This window comes from Dipodomys ordii, unplaced genomic scaffold, assembly GCF_000151885.1.
Source record: "Dipodomys ordii isolate 6190 unplaced genomic scaffold, Dord_2.0 Scaffold15, whole genome shotgun sequence".
In the NCBI taxonomy this organism is placed as follows: domain Eukaryota; kingdom Metazoa; phylum Chordata; class Mammalia; order Rodentia; family Heteromyidae; genus Dipodomys; species Dipodomys ordii.
In genome coordinates, this window is record NW_012267231.1 from 2,925,369 (window position 1) to 2,947,252 (window position 21,884).

General features: G+C 55.9%; 1 protein-coding gene across 3 annotated transcripts in view; it reads left to right on the top strand.

The window, feature by feature from the left end:
* The window catches only part of Ntrk3 (neurotrophic tyrosine kinase, receptor, type 3), a 228,257-nt gene that overhangs the window by 176,288 nt on the left and 30,085 nt on the right, over positions 1 to 21,884 (top strand). For all 3 annotated transcript variants that reach the window (XM_013011981.1, XM_013011982.1, XM_013011980.1), the window contains 3 exons: positions 13,713 to 13,843; positions 16,416 to 16,588; positions 18,243 to 18,486. In XM_013011981.1, the coding sequence (XP_012867435.1) occupies positions 13,713 to 13,843; positions 16,416 to 16,588; positions 18,243 to 18,486 (548 nt within the window). The remainder of the gene's footprint in view (positions 1 to 13,712; positions 13,844 to 16,415; positions 16,589 to 18,242; positions 18,487 to 21,884) is intronic.

Genomic DNA, 21,884 nt, shown 5'->3' on the forward strand with positions numbered 1-21,884 from the left:
CCTTCCTTCCTTCCTTCCTTCCTTCCTTCCTTCCTTCCTTCCTTCCTTCCTTCCTTCCTTCCTGCCTTCCTTCCTTCCTTCCTGCCTGCCTTCCTGTCTTCCTGCCTGCCTTCCTGCCTTCCTTTTTCTTTCTCTTTAAAAAGTAGATATATACTACTCCATCATATTAGATATTCAAGTTTATTTGTGTACAGTATTGTACCCTTATGAATATCTTACAACATCCAACGAATTGACTCTAAATAAATACGGTCCAAGCTAAATATAATAGTAACACAGAGGCAAATAATCTCTGTGAGCTATGTTAGTGCATCCCTTTTGAGTATGTCATCCGTGTAAGATTATCCTCACGTTCGCTCCAGAAATGATAGATAAGAATGGAGTTCCCCAGCGGTCTCCGAAAACACCAGACCACAACGTGATGGTTGCTGTTGTTTTCATCCGCGGATTTGAGTTGAGCCTGGCACGTGGCCAGCAAGCAGCTTTTGTTATTTCGTTCAACACATTGTTTTGCTATGTCCCCTCAGGCTGCTCATCCGACCTCAGCCTCCCAAGTCCTGGGATGATAGTCGCGCACACTACCCTTGTCCAGTGTGATTTCTAATGGCCGGATGATGTCCCACTGTGCATACATACCATATTTTATTTAATGAGCAACTGTAAACGTGGCTTCTTCTGCTTTGCTCTCTAACGGGTGGTGATGGAGGTATTACATACTTTTGGTGGCTGTGCTAAACAAGGGATCGGCTCGGCCTGTGTTAACGGAGTCATGGCCACCCCATCTTGATTCCTGGGATGGGTGTCACGTGGCTTCTCCTGCAGACTCCCCGCTACCCAGGGACAGGGGACGGACTTGGGGAGACTCAGCTGAAATGTGCTGACGTTCTAGCCCAGGGTTCAGCGTTGGCGATGATTGCTCACTAGCTTTTCTCAAATGGCTTCGGAGTTTTGACTCCAAGGTTGATCCCCACCCCCCCACCTCCCTGCGCCATGTAAAGACTCTGCGGGCTGGGGATTCCGAACTGCCTGGCCCAGGAGTGTTCGCGGGATTGGGAGTAAAGCCTCCTAGCTCGTACAGATGGCTCACCAAGCATGGGGCTGTGACCTCCTGGAGGTCAAGGTCAGGCGTCAGGTATTCCCCTGGCATCCTGCCCACTGCTCTGGCCTTTGAGCAGGCGGCCTCCCTCCCGGGACCACGCTGGGTGGGATGTGGCCGCCGATTGGAGCTGGCTGTAAAAAGGCCACCGACGATTCGGAGCAATGCCTCTTCAGCCAACCCACTGATCTGGGCTGGAGGCTGGAGAGGGCCCCAAACCAGAGGGCAGTCAGCCAGCTGGGGAGAATCCAAGGCAATAACCACAGGAGGGAGAGGGGGTGTGGGGAGATCCGTCCTGAGATTTATCTAACGCTGCAGCTCTCTAGACCAAGGGATGGTCAGGTTTTCTCTCCAGCGGCTCAGTGGCGACAACAATGCTGGGCAGAGCCCCCCCCAACCCCCGCACGTCTCTAACAAGGTCCTTCTGTCTTTCTGGGAGGAGGGCATGGGCGGTGACCAGAGGGAGAAACACAGCTTCCTCTATCCTGGGAGAAGGAAAAAAAAATCCTCTCAACTAGAGAGAAGCCCAATGGGTAGATGCACAGACAGGAATCTGGGGGGACTTTGAGGACCAAGATCTGTTGGCAGCGGGGAAGAGTAAGAGAGCGCGGCGTCGGGCAGAGCCCCAGAGTTTGAAATTGCGTCACATCCTGTAGCCCCCAGCAAGCCGCTCACCTGGTCATCCGCTGGAGATGTCTGTCAGGTGACAGGTGCACGCCCAGGTCCCTGGCTCTGCAGTCCGTCTGCAGGCCTCAGAGAGTTGCGGTGGAGGCTAGCTCCAGAAGTCCACTTGGACGTGTAGCCTTACCAGTGGGGACCCTGGGGGAATCCAGAAGAGCCGAGAGGCAAGAACCACAGACCTCTCCCTCCCTGCCACTGGGTGGCAAAGAAGCAGTACAGGCAGATTGGAGCAGGAATGGCCACTCACGGCCTGGCCACGGGGAAGCTGGGTGCCCATACCCGTGCGTGGCTCGGCCCCGCTGACCAGGCCCTCAGACTCAGGAAGCAGGAGAGCCCCAGAGCACAGGACACAGTCAGGAGGAATCCCAATTTGCCTCTCCCTTCCCAGACCCTGATCTGGTGGGAGCGCCACGCTGTTAACACTGCAGTGTTGCCCGGCACGGCGGGGGACCAAGGAACAGCTATTTGTTTAAGTTACTAACTGCAGCATTCACGAGGTGTTCTCTTCCTTGTAAAGGTCTCCCGGGGAGGAGTACCTCCATCCTCTATGCATCAGGGAGATACATTCTTCTGTGAATGGAAGCCCACGATTTAATGAATGGCTGAATTTAATGCTAAGTGCCGGCTTTTCCATCCGGGTGGCCATAAGGATTCTAATCTAGTCTTCATGCTCAGTGCCAAATGGGAAAAAATAAAACAATAGGTTTACCAACTCATGGGAACTCATTTGCTTAAGAAAGATGATCCGTAGGTTGTGCCTGCCAGACCAAGTGCCATTTTAGAGAGGTTAAGTAAGACGCTCACTGTCGTATAGCTTGCTCATGTGGAGCTGGGGGCCACTGAGACGGGTGCCTGGGCCTTTAACCTCCGTAGCATGAACAGTACCTCTCCCATCCGGGCACTTCCCACCCCACAGGAAGAGGAAATCACACTCCCTAGCAGTCCATCCTTCCCTCCCGTCACATGCCTTACAAGTCTGCAACCAAAGAATTGCATATGGATGAAAGGGTCTGCAAAAAAGCAAAAAAACAAAACCAGACCCCTGATAGAGAACTTAAGGAGCCACCGATAGGTGGGATTTTGTTTATCAATCTGTTTCTCTCCAGCATTGTATTACACTAAACAGTCCAGGCAGCAGACGAGGGAAAAGAGGTAGCATAGCCCTCATCCACTCATAGCTCTTGGTCTACAGGGTAAATTTGGCTTCCTGAACCTCGGATCACTGGAAACATCGTTTTGAGGGGCTAGAGAGAGGGTGTCCTTGTGTCAGCAAGACATCTACCAAAGTGGTTTTGTTCTGTTGTTTCTCTCTCTCTTTTTTTCCCGTGGACTGATCTTCTGGCCAAATATTTAATTTCTTCCTGATTTTATTTCTTGGATTTCCTCTATCATTCGGCCTAGGTCATGACCTGTGGAGTAGCTGGAGGTTCACAGATGTGGATCCCAAATCTCAGAGACGCGGGAAAGCGATACAGGAGGAAATCCTTGTGTGGCTGGCAGGAGACACACATGCAGAAGGGGGCTAGGTCTTCCCGGGGCATTTCACCTGTGTGTGTGTGTGTGTGTGTGTGTTGGAAACGGGAGCGTGGAAAAGTTCTGGGAGAAGAGGCACGGAGGGAAAAGGCCAGTTTGCAAGGGGATGGGTGGGCGTGGGGGGGGGAGCGTCCAAGCTGACGTCATTGATTTCATGGGAATCCCTGGGGAAGTGGTACAAACATAGCCATGGACAAGGGCTGGCCTCCTGGAGGGCTGGAATAGAGGGGTCACTGCGTGCTGGGGGGTTCAGGGAGCCATTGGGGTCTTTCTAGGGAGCCTACAACAGAGCTTTCCATTGGAGAAAAGGAGAGCATATCCGTGCATGCACACACACAGACACAGGTGCACAGACACACACACACACAGAGGCCTGGCAGGAACAGAGCACCTGCAGAAAGCAGGCCCATGTGAAGCAGGTCAGGTGTGGTCTCCGGCAAAGGTGGCAGAGGGCACAGGCCAGGGAGGGGAGGGGACATGGGGTCCACCTGCCGAGTGGGCAAGCCCGGCTTTCGAGAGGGCTCTCGAGTTTGTCTGGCATGGAATCCCGAGGCCCAGGCCCCGGAGACGCGGCCTTGAGGTTTCCAGGGTCACTGGAGGGGGTCGCGCCCATCCTGCCAGCTGGAATTGGCCGCTTGTCACCCGCACGGCTCTCGTGCTGTTCTGGTGAAGCTCCCGCCCCATCTACAGCGAGTTCCTCTTGACCTTCGGTTCCTGGGATCTTCCAAAGAGCAGGTAAGACAAATTAAGACAAAAACAGGAGACTGGCATTGTTCAAAGCCCCAACTTCCTCCATTCTGACATTTCACACCCACATAAATGCTTCCCACTGGGGCCAGCGCCCGAGGGCAGAGCGGGCAGTACCCAGGCACGGTCCGGACTTGCAAAGACCGCATCCCCGCCATGTGGGGTCGGGGTGGAGCGGTTCTTTCTCCAGACCTCTCCTTTATCATTTTTCTTCTTCCTCATGTGCTTTTCCTTTTTGCTGTCGACTTCTAGGATAGGGGGCGGGGGCTGTGGGTGGGTGGGGGGTTCAGGAGACAGGCCAGAAAGGCATGGGCCAGTGTGTTTAACATCTGGTGTGGGGGAACTCTTGGAAATCGGCTGAGAGGATGTGGTGGGAAAACACCTGGCAGAGCCAGCGGGCTTGGGCGGGGGGGAAGCGCGGATCCAGGATCGCGGAGGCCGTGCGGAACGAATCTGCTGGCTGCTCCAGGATCAGGCTGCCTGCCCCCCGCCCCCGGGCCAGAGCAAGGCCCCATTCCCACCTCTGTCCTCCTCTCTGGTGCTACGCAGGGTTGCAGAGAGGGAGGGAGGGGGTCACACAGGGGGGAGGGGTACCTGCTGGAAGGAAGGACCGGCACCCTGGCTTCAGACTCCCTGGCCACCTCTGAGATCCTGGGCGGGGGTGGGGGGCTTCCAAAGAGTCTGATAGCAGGGCTGTTCAGAGCCTGAGCTCAGGTGGGGGGAGACTTGGCTGGAAATAAAGCGGGGTGTACACAGGGCAGGCCAGGACAGCAAGGAGCACTCGCTGCAGATGGGGTCCCACGGAGCGGAGCTGTGGGCCCCTGCGGCCGAGGAGGATGTGGGGATCGGCAGGTGAGACTGAGCACCCCCATTTCCCTCCACACAGCCCTGGGAAGCCGGGAAGCTCCCCCTCTGCTCCTCTCAGGGTCTGACCAACTGTCCTCACACCCTGAGGGCAGGAGCCCTGCGGGGGAGGGAGAGAGACCGCTGTCCCAGGGTGCCCGCGTAACAGCCCCATGAGCCATGAGTCTCTTCCTGAAGATGAACCCTAAGGGCTGAGGACAGGTTAGCTTCTACATTTCTAGAATTTGTTCTCTTCCCTCCCCCTCTCTTCTCTTCCTTCCCTACTTCCTTTATCTTTCCTATTTCCTTCCCTCCCTCCTTTCCTCCCTCCTTCCCTCCTTCCCTTCTTCCCTCCCTCCCTCCTTCCCTTCTTCCCTCCCTCCCTTCCTCCCTTCTTCCTTCCTTCTCTCCCTCCTTCCCTTCTTCCCTTCTTCCCTTCCCTGCCCTTCCTCCCTCTCCTCTTACCCCCTCTCTTTCCCTCCCTCCCCCCCCCTCCTTCCTTCTGAACGGCAGCATCGCCTCTTGTGGAGTACCTGAGCCGTCTTGTTTTAGGCAGGACTCAAGTCACCAACCCCTCCTACAAGAAGGAGTTCAGCAGCTTGAGGATGGGCCTCCCCATGACATGTCTACATGTTCATTTCTACACTCTTTGTGTGTGTGTGTACATGTGCACATGTATATGTGTGTGTGTGGGGGGGAAGTGTGCATGGGTGCACTTAAAATATTTCCCGTTGTCCAGCTGATTGCCTGGAGGAAGTGCAATTCTCTCCCGCCAGCTGGGGGATGTAGGCTATGCAGGGACCAGGCCCAGCTGGAGAGGAAGTGGAATTCCACGTCTGCGGTATAACCAAATTACATCCCAGCACCGTCCGATAACGGCCCGTGCTTAGGTCCTCAGCGCTAGTGAGTGGGCCCGGATGGGCGACCTTGCCTTCGTGAGCACCCCTTGAATTGAACTTCCGTGGGAGACGGTGCACCGGTGCGCCGGCACAGGCGGTTCCGGAAGGCCTTGTTTGGGGTTAGGAACAGTCACTTGGAGGAAGGACAGGATGATTTCCAGAACAAAGAGTAGGAGAAGGTCTGTGGGGAAGGCGGGGTTCTGGAATGTCGGACGTCCCGGAGGCGTGGATGCTAGCTAGGCAGTTCACGCACACCTACTTTGCGGCCCCACTGTGGTAGACTCACGCCCTGCGACCACAGCTCTGTGTGGCCGGCGCACTATTTACCCCTCCTCCTGGTGCTATGACTTCTCTTTTCCTGGTGAGGAAACGAAGGCTCAGCGAGGCAAAGTCATTTGGAGGTCAGGCGAAGGTGGGCAGAAGGAACTGGCGGCCCCCTGCGGACCTCACGGGTATCTGTGTGTCCACTGGGCACGATTCAGTTGTGTCCGAGTGCACACGGGCCCTGTCTCCTCCTCCCCGACAGCGCAACGCGCTGGATGTTTTCTTAAGTGTACCCGTGAAAACATGCAGATAAAGGCTTGCGGTGGGGCTAGAGAGTTGACGGAAGGCTGCCTCCCAAGCCGTGGTTGTCGTGGGTGAATTTATATCCGATTCTGCCCCGTTCCTTATTCCTCCCAGCGTTGTCTTTCTTTGGCTCTATTGCTGCTTTTGAAGTGGTTCCACTGTCTCTCGGCAGCAGGCCCCGTGAATGGGTTCCTCTGGCCTCTGGTCCTCCTGGGAGTTCGGGCTTTGAGCTCAGGGCTCCAGATGTCCAGCAGTTTAGGTCTTGCCCGGAGGTCTGGAGCGAGAAGGAATGACCTTGGATGCGTGATGCTGTGCGCCGGTTGGTAGGAACCCGACCCAACGTGGAAGACAGAGTTAGATGCCAGGGGTGAGAAACGGAGGCCGTGTCGCTGAGCCGAAGGGGCCTCTGGAGAGACAGCAGGGTGGGTCGTGGGAGGTCGACACCCAGGCCTGAGGAGGGGGAGAAAGTGAAGGAGCTGGGCGAATGGTGGGAGGGACGGATTCCCAGCTGGCGCCTGAGACTCATCTTTCAGCACCTAGGTTCTCAATTCCAGATGGCTTTCCTCGGGGAGTTGTTTCGCTCTCCACTCTTGGCTCCAGCAGCCAACACTTAACAAGAGCCAGAGGTCCCCTCTGTGAGGGAAGGGGCGGCCCCGCGTGGGGGGGAAGGAAGTGGGTCTGGACGGGTGCGTGCGGTGCGGCTGTGGTGATCAGGCGGTGTCCGAGCTCACGGTGCCGTTGCTCGGAGGAGTAGCACCTGAGCATGGACGCACGTGCACCTCAGCCTCCCTCGCCCAGCTTCTTATGCCAGCGAACGTGAGCTGGAAAGCACCGCAGGACAGACAGTTCCTCTTCTGATCCTCTCTCTCCGGTGTGTCCGGAAACAGCGGGGTGTCTTCTTTATTTATTCGTCTTGGTGGGAACACGATGTCTCCGTGGCCTGCACCACTGCTTCGTGACCTCGGGGTGCATGCGTGGGAGCCGGCGTCCGCCGGGCCTCCTCGGACGTGGCCACAGGGGATTTCTTTGGGACGCCTGGGGTGCCCCAAGATCGCTCTTGATTCTGCGGGTCATCCGCAGAGCAGGACATAAATGCGTCCACCCCGTGGGATCCTCTTGGACTCCCCCGCCCTGCCCCCGAACCCTTTCTTCCTCCCTCTTTGCGGTGTCCTCCTCGGCTAACATCTCCAGCCGTGCTTCAGGGGGAGTTTTAATTTATTCATTCATTCATCACGTACTTAATGAGTACCCATGGTGCCTTGGGCCCCGACCTGGAGGCATATACCACGTGGGCCTTGTAACCCAAGACGTCGCCCGCCCCTCTTTAGAGCCTCTTTGCAGAGATGTTCCACTGAGAGGAGGCCTTGGGGTGAGCCTGAGTGTGTGTGTGGGGGGGGTTCTTACATAAGCGGTCCTGAGCCCACCTCGCCCAACCTCTCTCCAGGCCGGCCGGCACATGGGATCAGTGCCGGTGTGTGGTCCGCCCCGAGTCCTTCCCACGTCACTTGGTCCCGCTTGGTCCATCAATTTAAGTGCTACGCTTCCAAGGAGAGGCTCCGCAGAGTTCCTCTGTAGGCTCTCCAGCCTTTGAAATCCGTTCTTCTAGAAAGGGCCTTGTCATAAGCCCAGGAGATCTTCCCTTCCCCGGGCGTGGAAGTCCTTCCAGAGAATGCTTCGCAAGAGCGGTTGTGTCGGAATACTTGGCCGCGCTGTCTTCCTCTGTCCGGGATGGGGGGGGGTGCGGGGGGGGTGCGGGGGAGAGGGGGAGGACTGGATGAAGTCAGCTGTAGACCCAACACCAGGCGTGGTGTGTGGACAGCCAGGATTGAGCTCACCTGGTCGGCAAAATGGGAGAGACTGTCCTGCCATGGATGGATAGGAGGAGGTACAGCCCCGGGGCCGAGATTCCCGACAGCCGGAGAAAGCCGGGGTCCCGGTCTCTCCCGCAGCGTCTTTCCCCCCTCAAAGTTCTAGAGCTGGCCCCCTCTCTCCCTCCTGCCATGTCTGAACCTTCCTCCCCCCCCCCCCGTTGGAACTGTGAGAATGTTATTCTTTTCCACTCAAAGACATTCCATCTCATGTGTAATTAAATGTGTCTCTGGCAGCCCGAGACCCTGGGGTCTGGTTAGTGCAAACAAAACACACGCTTCTCAGAGATCCTCCCTTCCTCTCCCGGATCCCTCATCCCGTTCTCCTGCCAAGAGTCCCCCTCCTCCTCCATGCATGGGGCCGCCCCTGGCATCTCGGTGGGACGGTGCCCCTCAGCGCTGTCCTCATCTTCAGGAAGCATCCTGCCACAGTAGCCACAGAGGCCAGGGCCCCCCGGGGTCCATGGCTCAGGTGGAGGCCACCGCGGTAGCGAGTATGAAGTGACCGTGTGTTTATGGGATGTTGTGGGTCTCCTCTGAGTATTGATACCGGACAGCGCGGAGTGCGGGAAGTCTCCCCTGAGCGGGAGTGGCTGCACGGAGAGAGGTCTGCCATGACCTGCAGATGGATTGGTGACCCCGTCTCCTCCCACAGTAGTGCCCCTGGCCCACGGCCTTGCGCTCGGCTCAGCTGCACACCGCCAACCGCACGCGGTCCGCACAGAGTGACATGGGTGTGAATATATTATGTATATATTCACATATATACATCTCTCTCTATATATATAGTTCAGGGTATTGTAATTGTTCTGTTGTAAGTGATGCTGGTGAATCTCTTTCTAGGTTCAATATATAAAGGAAAGTTCTCCATAGTATATGTGCTTGTGGAGCTGGGGGTCTCTCAGGCGCCCACTGCAGGGGGTGGGGGGTCTTGGATGGAGTCCCCAGCGGACAGGGGGACTGCAGGCCTAGACTTTAGAGTCCAAAAAGGCCACCTGGCGGGGGTGGGGGGAGGTGCGGGGAGAGGAACTCAGGGTCTTGGATCAAGGACACGATCACCTTGAGCCTCAGGATCTTCCTCTCTAGCAGAGGTACGGCAGGTTGCTGTGAAGATGGCTGAGACAGAGCGTGCCTGGTACTCAGCCCGGCACCCGACTCAGGGTAGTTAAGTGCTCCGTCGATGGCAGCGAGTTTTATTATTAATAGGACCCAAAAGGACGATTAACTAAAGGAGGTGAGCACAAACGGCATCACGAGGAAAGATCCCAGAGTTCCCGGCAAGAGAACTAACCAGTTGACAGCTGAGTGTTCTAGTCCCTCCTCCCCCCCCGCCCCCACACACAGGAGGTCCGGCGAGGTCCGGCCTTTGTGGACAGCATCCCAGCCTGCGTGGAAAGACGGTGTCACCGCTGCCCACACAGGACCTTCCCCAGGCTGGCAATGAGCCTGGCCCACCGAGCCTTGGGCATGCTGGCTTTGCCAGACTGATTTTTTGCAGTTGGTAGTACAGCAGAGTCGGGATTGCCGTAATTTATAACCACGGAGCCCGGGAACCCTGCTGATCAATACCGGCCTTGAGTAGGCAGCTGTCTTTGCCTTGAGATGTCTTTATTCTGCTGTCTCACCAACCTCCTCCCCCAAACTCTTTTAGTCTCCGAGGAAGGCGGAGGTCGCACATCCCGGTGTCTGCCTCGGACAGGTGACCGGTGACCTCTCCGAGATAGCGCTGGCCCAACGCTGAGCAGCCTCAGGCCGTTTTAATTCTGGAGAAAATCATCAGCTGTCTTCAAGCTCTCCCTTTCCTCCTCCCTCCCACCCCCCATCACTGTCATGTTTAGACATAGCTTGAGCTCCGAGAGTGCAAATCTCCAAGAAATGGCATTAAAAAAAAATTACATATCCATGCTTCTAGCCAGGCGCCAGTGGCTTACAAATGTCATCCTAGCTACTCAGGAGGCTGAGGCCTGAGGATCGGGCAGGAAAGTCCATCCTATCTCCAATTAATCACAGGGCACCCGCCCCCCAACGCCCCTGCCCAGTTCAACAGAGGAGGGAGGCCCGGCCTGGCAAGCTGCTGTCCTCCCAGGTCTCGGGGCTCTTCTGCACAAAGCTACCCTTGCTGGATGAGAGATTCTACCTGAGCTCCAGCTGGCTGCGGGCCTAGGGGTCCTCCCAGAACCGAATCCCCCACGCACAGGATCGTTGCCTCCGTCCCCGCTGCAGAGGAGGGGTCCTTGGAACCTTCCCGGAAGGCTGGGCACTGATTGGTTTGCACAAAGGCAGTTTGGGGAGAACCAGAGACAAAGGTCCCAGTACCCTTCCCATTCTCCAAAGACCCCCTCAGCATTGGCTACCAGCCCCCGATTCTCTCCAGCAACTGGGTCCTCCTCGGCACGGGAGATCTTCCCACGGCCCGGAGACCCAGACTGTGTCGGGCCAGCCAGTCGGGCCGTCAAAGGAGATTGATGCCTTCTCATCCTAAGAAAATCCATCACTTTTTAAATTTTTTGGCCCTTGGGTCAGATGGCTTCGCCAGAGAGGCCATGCTGAGCAGCACGAGGAGACCTAAAAATAAGCACAGCCGAGACCCAAATAGACGCGTGCACGTCAATCATGAAATGGTTGGCGCCTGCCCCTCCCCGGCGGCCCGGCAGAGCCTAGTTCTGCCCCGGGCTCACCCATCCACACCCACGTTCCCTGAGGACTGTGCTGGTGGAGAGCCCCAGGAAAAACAGCTAGAGAAAGCCGGCTGGGAGTGGAAGGGTGGAAGCTGGGCGGGACCATTTTGGTGGCCGTATAGTTGGGACAGATAAGAGTAAAGGCAGCCTTAATGCCTACCAACAGAGCCATGATGGGGAGGGGGTGGGAGGAGAGAGAGAGAGAGAGAGAGAGAGACAGAGAGACAGAGAGACAGAGAGACAGGCAGAGAGGCAGAGAGGCAGAGAGACAGAGAGGCAGAGAGACAGAGAGGCAGAGAGGCAGAGAGACAGAGAGACAGAGAGGCAGAGACAGACAGACAGAGAGACAGAGGGAGAGACAGAGACAGAGACAGAGAGACAGACAGAGAGAGACAGAAAGGCAGAGACAGAGACAGACAGACAGACAGACAGAGAGACCGAGGTAGAGACAGACAGAAAGAGGAGAGACTTTTTGACCTCTGTGAATCTGGAAGGTCACCTGCAACTGTAAGAGTCTCGCCCCCATTACTGCCCTTTGCCCGCCTTCTTCTTTGGTGGTTTTGGGATCGAAGCCTCTCGGATGGCCCTTCGGAGATCTCGAGTCTCTCCGGCACGAGGTGTCTTCCACACGGAAGTGATTTGCCCCGTGCCTCTGGCCCCGAGCCAGCCTTTCTTTATCAAAGCTCCGTGGATGTGGCGCAGGGCTGGGCCTGGAACCGGTTCTGCCCTGGAGGAGCGTGATTCCTCGTTCCCTCCTCTGATGCTCTGTTCCTTCCATGGCCGGCCCCCCGCACGCATGCATCTCAAGCTCTCTTCGCTCTTCAGACAGCGGGGACGGGCCAGGGACACCCCCGTATCCCTGACTAAGACACATCCTCACTCACGGCCAGGGCAGAGGCCTGGTCCTGCCGGAGGTGTCCAGCTTACCCCTGGCATGGGCTGGCGGAGCGGAGAGTTTCCCAGGCTGGGGTCCCTGCCCACACCACTGCTCAAGGTCCACGGCCGTCCAAGCCCCGGCCAGGCTCCAGGGATTTCAAGGACCAGGCTGCTCCCACTTGGTTTCCCTGAGTCCCCCGCAGAGCCTTTCTGGCCTTTCTGCCCAGGAGGAGGCAGGGAGACGAAGGGGAAGTAAAACACGGCACGGTGGACACGAGGTTTCCACCCGGAGACTCTCAGGTCTGCGGGCCTCCTCGGCAGGGAGCAAGAACTCGGTTCAATCCCTCCCAACCACGCTATGTCTGAGGGACGGAGACCCACGGCGGGGAGTGAGGCGGGCGAGCCTTCGGGGGTCTTTCATGGTGTCTTGTTCTAAGCCCCTGGCTTGCAGCCGTGGAAGCTGCTCCTCCCCGCCACATCCTCGCGGGCCACACCCGTGCCCGGGCCCCGCAGGGGTCACCTCATCACCAGTCACAAGCAGAGGCCCTTCCCAGAGCGGCCCTGACCTTCCGTCCCCCCGCAGCGGGAGATGGTTTCATGGGCTCCTTCAGGGCCAGACCCCAGATGTCAGGAAAGAGAGACAGAAGAGGCCAGGCTGGACCGGGGCAGGAGGCTAGACCGGGGTGTGGCAGCCTCTTCAGAGTCCTGAGACCAGCCGGTGAGGAGCAGCCGCTAACAACTGCCAGCCTCGTTGGGGAGAAGGACACGGTATCCTTCCCGCCTTCCCTTCCACAATACGGTCATGGGGCAGGCCTTCCCGGTGCCTCCAGGATGAGGGGCTCGGATGGGGGAACGGCCACCCCCAGACCCACGGAGACGGTTAGCCAGGCCTTCTGGCCGCCTCCCTCAGCCTGCGTGGGGACCGTGTGCCACAGTCCTCCACCCTTGGCTTTTCCGTTTTCAACAAGGTCATCGGGAGACGATTCTTCCTCCCGGACCTGTGGCGGCCCTGGTGATGTTAAGACAGGTATTTAACGCGCTTCTGCCTGTCGAACAATTAGCACGGAGGTCAGCCAACCATCTCCGGAAGGCTCCCTTTCGCAGCGCTCACTGCGCGTACAAATTCCTTCTAGCACGTTCTTTCCAGAGGTGGGAGGGCCGAGGTCGCCGCGCTGCTTTCTTCTGGCAGACAGACTTTAATTAGGTTGCTAAATTAGCAGGGCTAGTCCAACCCTTCTCTTTGTACGGGCTTGAACTTGACACGTGGTCTCTCTTTCTTTCTCTTTCTCTCTCTCTCTCTCTTTCTGAGAGGCATTGGACAAATAAAACTATTTCCTGAGATGATTTTAGTGGCTACCTAGTAGTTTCTACCAGAGCCAGGCACTTCATAGAAGACAGCTGGGCTTGGGATTGTAGTCAGTGGGTGGGAGTGTGTGTGTGTGTGTGTGTGTGTGTGTGTGTGTACATGCGTGTGCATGGCTTTAGCCTATCCCAGGGGCTAGGCCAAGCTCTCTGTATGGATTATCTCATTTAGCCTTCATTCAAGAAGTCAGCGCCAGGAAGGGATTGTTACTCATCATCCTTTACAGACTGAGGATACTGTGACACTCCATAGCTGTCCAAACTTAAGAATGAAGAATTAGAAAGCAAGGAGACGCAGTGAAGATTCAGAACTGAGTCTCAGCCTCAGTGGCAGAGTTGCTCCTGCACCGCAATGGCTGGCGCGGTGCTGGTCCCCACCCGTGACCTCCAGGTCTGTTCTCCGGCCGTGGGAGATCAGATCCCGGGTCACACAATCACCACGCAACACCGGGTAACCGTGGCTGTCCCTGCTGGGGGAGCTCAGAGCCCTGGCCTTCGGCCCGGGACTGACACCTCTGCCCTCCCTCCTCCCTCCCCCCTCCACCGCTGTGACCCCTGGCAGATGTCCAGCACATCAAGAGGAGAGACATCGTGCTCAAGAGAGAACTGGGGGAGGGGGCCTTTGGAAAGGTCTTCCTGGCCGAGTGCTACAACCTCAGCCCCACCAAGGACAAGATGCTTGTGGCGGTGAAGGTAAAGCCCAGAGTAGGAGGCATGGTGGGATGGGGCAGGAGGGCTGGGGAGGTGGGAGAGAGAGGCTTACCTACTTCCCCATCGGGGAACTTGCTACCAAACTGGCCTCCTCAGACACAGCTGGGGTCCGGGGAGGTCCTCTTTCTGGTGGAGCCAGAACCAGCCTCCTTGGGGCTCAGGCCTTAGCCGTGGTCCTTGGGGCTGCTTATACCCCGGGGACGGGGCCCAGCTTGGCTTCCTAGCTCAACCGCTCTGCAGGATGAGCTGTCTCTGCCTGAAAGTCACTCAGCCGTCTCTCAGGAGCAGAGCTGGGTGGAGGGGCTGCCCAGGGAGGCCTGTGGGAGGGGGTCCTGTTGGGGGGAGGACTCCAGAAGATCAGAAAGAAGTCTGGCCAGGCATTTAGCCCCTGGATGCTGGGGAGGGATGGGGGAGGAATTCCGGCTTTCGGCTGGTCAGTTGGAGATAAGAGGCTCTCAGATGTATCCTCCTAATGGGGTCTCGAACCTGGATCCTTCGATCTCAGACTCCCAAAGAGCTCGTTTGAGAGAACCTGAGCTACCAAGGGCTCAGCAGAAAACGTGAGGTTTTTTTTGTGTGTGTGTCTTGTTCTGTGAGGCAAATCCCAGCTCTGCTCTGTGCCCATGGAGAGACAGAAGTCTGTCCCAGGGCCCCTCCAGAGCGTCTCCAGCGTCAAGACCTTCTTTGTGCAGCGGTTGGTGGCTAGCATAAAGACCGGCTGTATTGCCGGCCACTCACTGCTGACCTGTTTGCCGTTTCCTAGCAACCAAGCAAGTACTGGAAGTGGGCTCACCAGCCCCCCCCCCCAGGAGGCCCGGAGGCCTTCAGGCCCGGTCCTCCCCCTCCCCCTCCCCCTCGTGATTCCCCTGCCATCCCTGACCCAGTTGCATCACCCCCGGGGGACCCCGGGGCCACTTGCCACTCTGGACCCCAGTGGCTCCAGACTTGGCCGGTTACGTAAGATCTTTCCAGAAGCCGGAAAAGCCAGTGCGAAGGCAGGAAAAAGGGGTGCACAGGAGCGACAGAGACAGCGGTTGCTTTGTGCTCCATCTGTCAAAAGGAGAACCCAGAGTCTGCCCGGCTGTGCAGGGTGCCAATCTGGAGGACGAGGGCTGGTCCTGCTCGAGGCTGAGAACGGAAACACCCCAGAGCTGCCCCCGACATCCAGGCTGTGGGAGACAGTGATTTAGAGATGGAGGAAGGCCATTTGGCTGGCCCCAAATTCGATCTCCTTCTCCTTCTCATAAATCCAGCGTCCCACATAAATCTTTATATCCTCCCATCCCACCCATGCTGGGTTCCATTTTTTTTTCTTTTTGTCTTCTCCATAAAAATACATAAATCACCCTCAGTGATTCTATAACCCACACTCCAAACCAGGCAGCTCGGGGTGGAGTGTGTGTGTGGGGGCCTGGGACTCCGAGCCCCGGGTCCCAGAGAAGATCCGTCTCTCCCCATGACTCTGGTGGTTCCCAAATACCCCCATTCTGTCTAGGCCTTTGTTCACAGGGAGCTTCCCAAAGCAAGCAAGTGCGGAGACATAGCCCTGATTAAAAATAAATAAATAAATCAGCCACGGAGCTGGGCGCCAGCAGCTCACACCTGCCGTACTAGACACGGAAGGCTGAGATCTGAAGGACTGAGGTTCTGAGCGAGGCTAGGTGGGGGGGGGGGAAATCCCCGAGTCTTCATCTCAGTGGAGGGAGCTAGGCATGGTGGTGCATCCTGTCATTCTAGTTATGACAGGGAGCTTAAAATAGGAGGACCACAGTCTAGGTAGATGTCTGAGCTGGAAGTGAGACCTTAACTTAAACATCACACACACACACACACACACACACACACACACACACACACACACACACACACACAAGGGTCCAGCAGTGGAGCTTTCAAAGCTGACAACAAAGACCACAGCAACAGCAAGAAAACGCACGGGGCGTCCCCAAAGAGGTCTCCTACTTTATCTCTCTCCTCGGCCGGTCTTACCATCTTGGCAGCCCTGACTGGGCTGGGCAGCTCTGCTGTCTGACCATGCCCCCCCACCCCGTCCCCTCCGTCCCCGACCTTTCCCACCCTCTCCCCAGTACGTTTAAACGATTTTTTAAACTCTTTTGGCCATTATGCCATTTTTGTCGGGGGGTATTCCACTGTTGGGAGGGGAGAGCACGGTGAAGGGTAAAAGCGTTGGAAGGCAAGGCTGGTGGGGGCGGGTGATCCTTGTCAGCCGAGTCCGGCAACTCGGATGCGTGCCCTGGTGATGGAGGGTCTTGGGGGGGGGCTGCAGGTGACTCTAAAGGGGGCTGTGGTGGAGGCGGGGGGGAGGGGGGGCTCTCTGGCCTCCGGCACTCACTCCAGCTTATAGGCCTGGCAGCTGGAGATATCTGGGGGGAAGGCCTCGGGGCTTGGCTTTCATTGCCTTTCCATTCCGGTTAAAATCGTATTCGTGGGGAGTCAGGCCGTGTGTGTGTGTGTGTGTGTGTGTGTGTGTGAAGGGCAGAGGAGCCCTGCCCGCCCTCTGATTGCTCGGTGGGTGTACCCCCGTGGCCGCCAGGCGCTGAAGGACCCCACGCTGGCTGCCCGTAAGGATTTCCAGAGGGAGGCTGAGCTCCTCACCAACCTGCAGCACGAGCACATCGTGAAGTTCTACGGAGTGTGCGGCGACGGGGACCCCCTCATCATGGTCTTCGAGTACATGAAGCACGGAGACCTGAACAAGTTCCTCAGGTGAGCCGGGACCTCCGCCCGCCACCCTCACCCCCGTCCCCCCCCCTATGCAAACTGGGGACCACCACGCCCACCTCCAACCCCAGTCTCAGGCTGCGGGGCGGGGGGGGGGGGGAATCCGCTCTGCTTTGTGTTCAGTCGTCCCAAGGCCAGAGCCCCAGCCTCGCCTTCCTCCCCCCTCCTTCACATCAGCGCCACCCTCAGGGGGCTGGGGGAACTGCATGGCCCCCTGTGTCCTTGCCACGCCCCTTCGAAGGGAAAGGGAAGAAGAGGGAGCAGAAGGGAAGAGAGTAGAGGCCAGGAAGAGGCCGAAAGTAGGAAGGGAAGAAAGGGAAGGGAGGTACAAAGCTTCGGGGTGGGGCTGCCTCTCTGCCCGTCTCTTTGGAGTCCCCTGAAGACAGCATGGCGTGGTCTCTCCAGGTCAAGGCCCTAAGGGGTCTCCTGGTTAGGCCTTCCCCAGTGGATGCTACCAATTAGGTTGGGTTCTCTGGGTGCCTTGGCATCGGGAGGCTCTTAGAGACGGGTATCCCAGCTCTTCCTGGGAGCTGGCTGGTGTCACCTGCCCTCACGTCGGCCTTCCTTCCCGGGAGTGAGGTCCACCGAGCCCACCAGAGATCATCAAACGAGTGTGTCCACAGTTAACGGCGCCTTTCAGTGGAAATTGGAGAAGCAGTAAAACAGGCCGAGTCCTTGCTGTACACAGCAAGGGCTCGTTGGCCCACGGCTTCATAAATAAGGGCCCTGGGTGTGGTTACGGCCCATTGCGCTTCCCGCAGAAGGGAGAGAGAGCAGTAAAAGTGACCGATGGGACAGTCCGAGCCGTGGGATAACAAACCCGCACCTCAGTTTGGAATGGAGGAGGGACAGGGCGGGGGGGGGGCTCCCTGAGCCTCTCGTCTCTCTATCTTTCCCTGCTCCCCCAGGTTCCTGAGCGGGGAGGTGGACGCCGCACCCCACTAATTACTGTTGGGATAGGGACTTGAGGGTCAGCAGCCACGAGAGCTAGTAGGAAATGCAAATGAAGGAATTCTGCATAGCCAATTGGGATCCTAGGGGGCGGAGCCTGGATCCTGTCTGAAGCCTTCCTTGGTGTTCGGTTGGGCGGCTCTCCTTCCCAATCAGTGGTGGGCGTGGCCTTGAAGCCTACATCCTGATCAACTATTTTGGGACTTCTGGGATTTTGGCTGGGGTGGAGGTATGTGTGTGTGTGTGGGGGGGAAGTCAGATCATTGGGGGGAGGGGTCCCTTGATTTCTTTATTTCAAAAGCGTAAGTTTCACTGAGAATATTTAAGTCAATCAGAAATGGTGCTTGCCACATGATGAGGGTTGTGTCAGCATTAATGATGGCCATTCCATTAGTTATTCTGTAGGAGCCATCTACTCTAGGTAGGAGTAAAATATATTTTTTTAAATGTCAAAAAAAAAACCATGAAAAGTGTAGATTTGTTTCTTGTTCTGTTCGAGAATGTCTGAGGTCATCTCAGTCAGGGATCTGGTTGTTCAAGTTGCCACTGCTCAGCTCACTTACCGTAATGTTGGGGAAGCAGAAGAGACCACAGGGAATGGAAACCGCAAGTGTTCCCGGGAGGTCCTGGGGCACCTCCATCACCTGACCCCGCCTCCGCTCCCTCCCTCCTTCCCCTCCACCTGCAGGGCCCATGGGCCTGATGCCATGATCCTCGTGGACGGACAGCCACGCCAGGCGAAGGGTGAGCTGGGGCTCTCTCAGATGCTCCACATCGCCAGCCAGATCGCCTCCGGCATGGTGTACCTTGCCTCTCAGCACTTCGTGCACCGGGACCTGGCTACCAGGAACTGCCTGGTTGGAGCCAACCTGCTGGTGAAGATCGGAGACTTCGGCATGTCCAGAGACGTCTACAGCACGGATTACTACAGGGTAAGCCTGCTTTTTGTTTTTGTTTTTTTTCCCCAGCTGCAGAGCTAGCGCCTGGCTTACGTGTCTCCGTCATTGTCCATTAACCCTGTCACTCTGGTGCACATCTTTACACGCGCATGCTCTGACGGGCACCTGGCGGTTACCTTTCGGCCGCTCCTGCATCCTCACATAACGGCTTATTGCTGTTTTCCTAGGCCACACCCTCCTCCCTCTCGGATGTCAGACGGGCACTCTGTGTCCGCGCAGTGCAGTGACCATGAGTCGCGTTTTCTTATTGGCATCAGTGCCAGTCTTCCCAAGGGGCATTCTCACATAGGTTCATGCGGTTGTCCAAACATGAGCCCAACTCTGCGGGGCTGCATTTTAACAACCATTCAGTCCGTTTCCTAATCTGGCCTCAGTCAGGGGACATTTACCTCCTGAAACTCTGATTTCTGTGGCCGCCGTAAGGATCGTCTCAGTTCCGAAGCTGGATCTTGATGACACGCTGGCCACGATGGTTACCATGTGGCTGGACAGGCGGCTTCGCAGAGTCAGGGAGACAAGGAGTCAAAACACCGTGTCAGCTTCAAACCTTACGGGGAGGCAGGCTAGACTCTGGGAAGAGAGCTCTCTCCCCACACGTCCATTCTCACCTCCATTATCCACCTCATGTTAACAAGATTGTATTTCCAGAACCTCCTTTCCCCTCAGTCTCTGTGGAACTCCTTCCATGGGTCACTGGGTAGCTCTGACTGTCTTGTTATTGCCAGGGAAAGGGTAAACGACTTTGAGGGTCACTTTTTCCAGAAAGGAGACGTGTCAGTCCAACAGTGAGACCCCGAGGTTATTGGATAATGTCCACAAATCGATCAGGCAGCAGATGCTTCTAAAATACAGATGCTTCTAAAATATAGCCAATCCTGGGTACCCATGGCACATACCTGTAATCCCAGCACTTGGGAGGCTGCGGCAGAAAGATTGATTGAGTTTGGGGCCCATCTGAGCTACGTACTGAGACCCTGTCTTGGAAAATACAATTATTTAAAATAAAAGAAAGATTTACATTTGGGAAACGACGGAGGAGAGTTTAGGCGATAGAGGGGTGGGAGAGAAGGTTATCTGGAGGTAGAGGGCTGTCTTAGTCCGTTTGCAAAAGAATAAACCGGGGAGCTTATGTTTTATTGCTCACAGTTCTGCAGCTTGTAAGTCTAAAATCAGGGCTGTGGCAGGGTCTGTGCCCGGACAGGGCCTGCCCTGAGGCTCACCCATGTCAGGGAGGTTACAGAGGGAATGAATGGCCCTGCGGTCAGACATGGACCCCAGCCTGGAAGGTCCTGTTGGCGTAGATCGGGATGCAGGAACTTGAGGTTGGCGTGGCTGTACCAATCAGATCTAGGGGGATGTTCCTGCTGGCTTTGCCTGACATCATTTCTCTGGTCACACATGCTGGTGCTCACACCTGTGAGCTACTCAGGAGGCTGAGATCTGAGGACAGCGGTTCAAAGCCAGCCCTGTCAGGAAAGTCCTTGAGACTTTTATTTCCAACTAAGCACCCAAACCAAGCTTGAAGTGGAGCTGTGGCTCAAGTAATAACACTAGCCTTGAGCACAAGAGTTCAGGGACAGCGCCCAGGCCTTGAGTTCCAGCCCCAGGACAAAAACAAACACAAAATGAAAACACAAAAACCCAAGTGGTCACTCTAGGAATTTCCCTTTAACAATGGCTCAGAGCACACGGGATGTTTGAGACATTCCTTTTAGGTCTGTAAAGTGACTCGTTCACGCTCCAACCAAAGGATGACAAATGCTTGCTCATGGTGAGCATACAGGGGAACAAAAAGTAAAGCAAAGTTGGGGAAAGTGCCTCTCCACAGTAAACAGGATAGCTCTCCTAGCCAGGAACAGACTGCCTGAAGACCAGAGACCGAAGAGGACCTGGTTCAAGTAGGCAAAAAGTTTGCAAGCCTTCCATCTCAATGAAGGAAAGGAAAGAGGGAAGGAGAAAGAAGGAAGGAAAGGGAGGAAGGGAGGGAGGAAAAGAAGAAAGGGAGGGAAGGAGGAAGGGAAAAGAAAAAGAGAAAAAGAAAAGCAAGCAGAGATGAGCAAAACCACAGACTGATGCCAGGGCAGAGCTGCCAGGAAATATCCAAGTGAAGTCTTTCTTTAGCGTGCTGACCATCTCCCCCCTCCCTGTCATTTCCAAGAGAGGCACTGGTGTGGTTACTAAAGGGACCCGTGGGTCATAGATTTCTTAGAGGCTGGCTGGATCTGGCACCACTTAATGGCCTTGTGCTCTGTGTAATGGGGTTTTCTGGGTTGCCTGATGGGCTCAGATTTATGGCAGTATCGATGCAGTAACGGACGGCCCGCTGCTCTTTTGCTGTGCAGGGCGGGTATTTAATTATGCCAAGCCGGTCTCTTTGGCTCCACCAGGGTCTTGGAAACGTGTATCCTGACCAAAAGGTGCACACCGAGCCTTCAAATTGGCTCCTAGGCTAGACACATAAAATAAAAATACAAAAGAGGGCACAGTCCAAATGGTGCTTCTTTGCCCTTGCTTTAACAGCGACGGCCTTTTACTCCTTACTCTTGGGAGAGCTTCAGAAGTAAACTGGTCTCATTTCCGTAGGTGCCAGAGCAGATTTAAGGAAGGAGAAGTCAATGGGAAATGTCCGCACTACAGGCACCTTTAATTCCTTCTCCTTGAGCTATAGGGCCGGCTGTTCGCAGAAGCCAGCTGGCTTGGAAACATATGTCTTCAGTTCTAAGGAAGTATGAAATAAAAAAAAAAAAAGGCTACCGATTGCTGTAAAAACCCAGCAGGCTGTGGGAAAACGACATACTCACTGCTAAGAGACCATCATGTTCAAAGAACAGCTTGTACTGTAGCTGTGTGTTGCTTGCTGTAATACCCCGACCAGTGCACCGATCTCCCTTTCCTCCTCTTTTGAGAGAAATGACAAGCAGAAGTGCACTTGCTTGAGGTCCTCAAACATACCCCAAAGTCTTATGATCCATATTGGATGAGTTTTGACGAGTTTTGCGGGGGCGGGGGGTGGAGGGGTGACAAGAGAATTCTTGGATATGTGCCTTAATCTTACCTGTGTTTACGTCCTAATACTTAGCCATCATTAGAAGTCACCTGACCGCAATGCCTTTGCCCCCTAACGTCCATTCAGATTTGTCCTATTTTCAAAAAAACAAGCACACAAATATATTTACTCAACAGAGTTAAGCTGATGATAAGTAAGTTAATTTGCGTGAAGATCCTGTAAGGAAACACCTAACTGGATAAGGTATTGTTTTTTATTATCTTCTCCGGGTGCCGGACAAACCCAAGGCGAGGACACTGTGTGGGGGAAATAATCTTATTTCCAGATGCAATTCTTAGGTCAGAAGGGCCCTCCCTCCCCCATC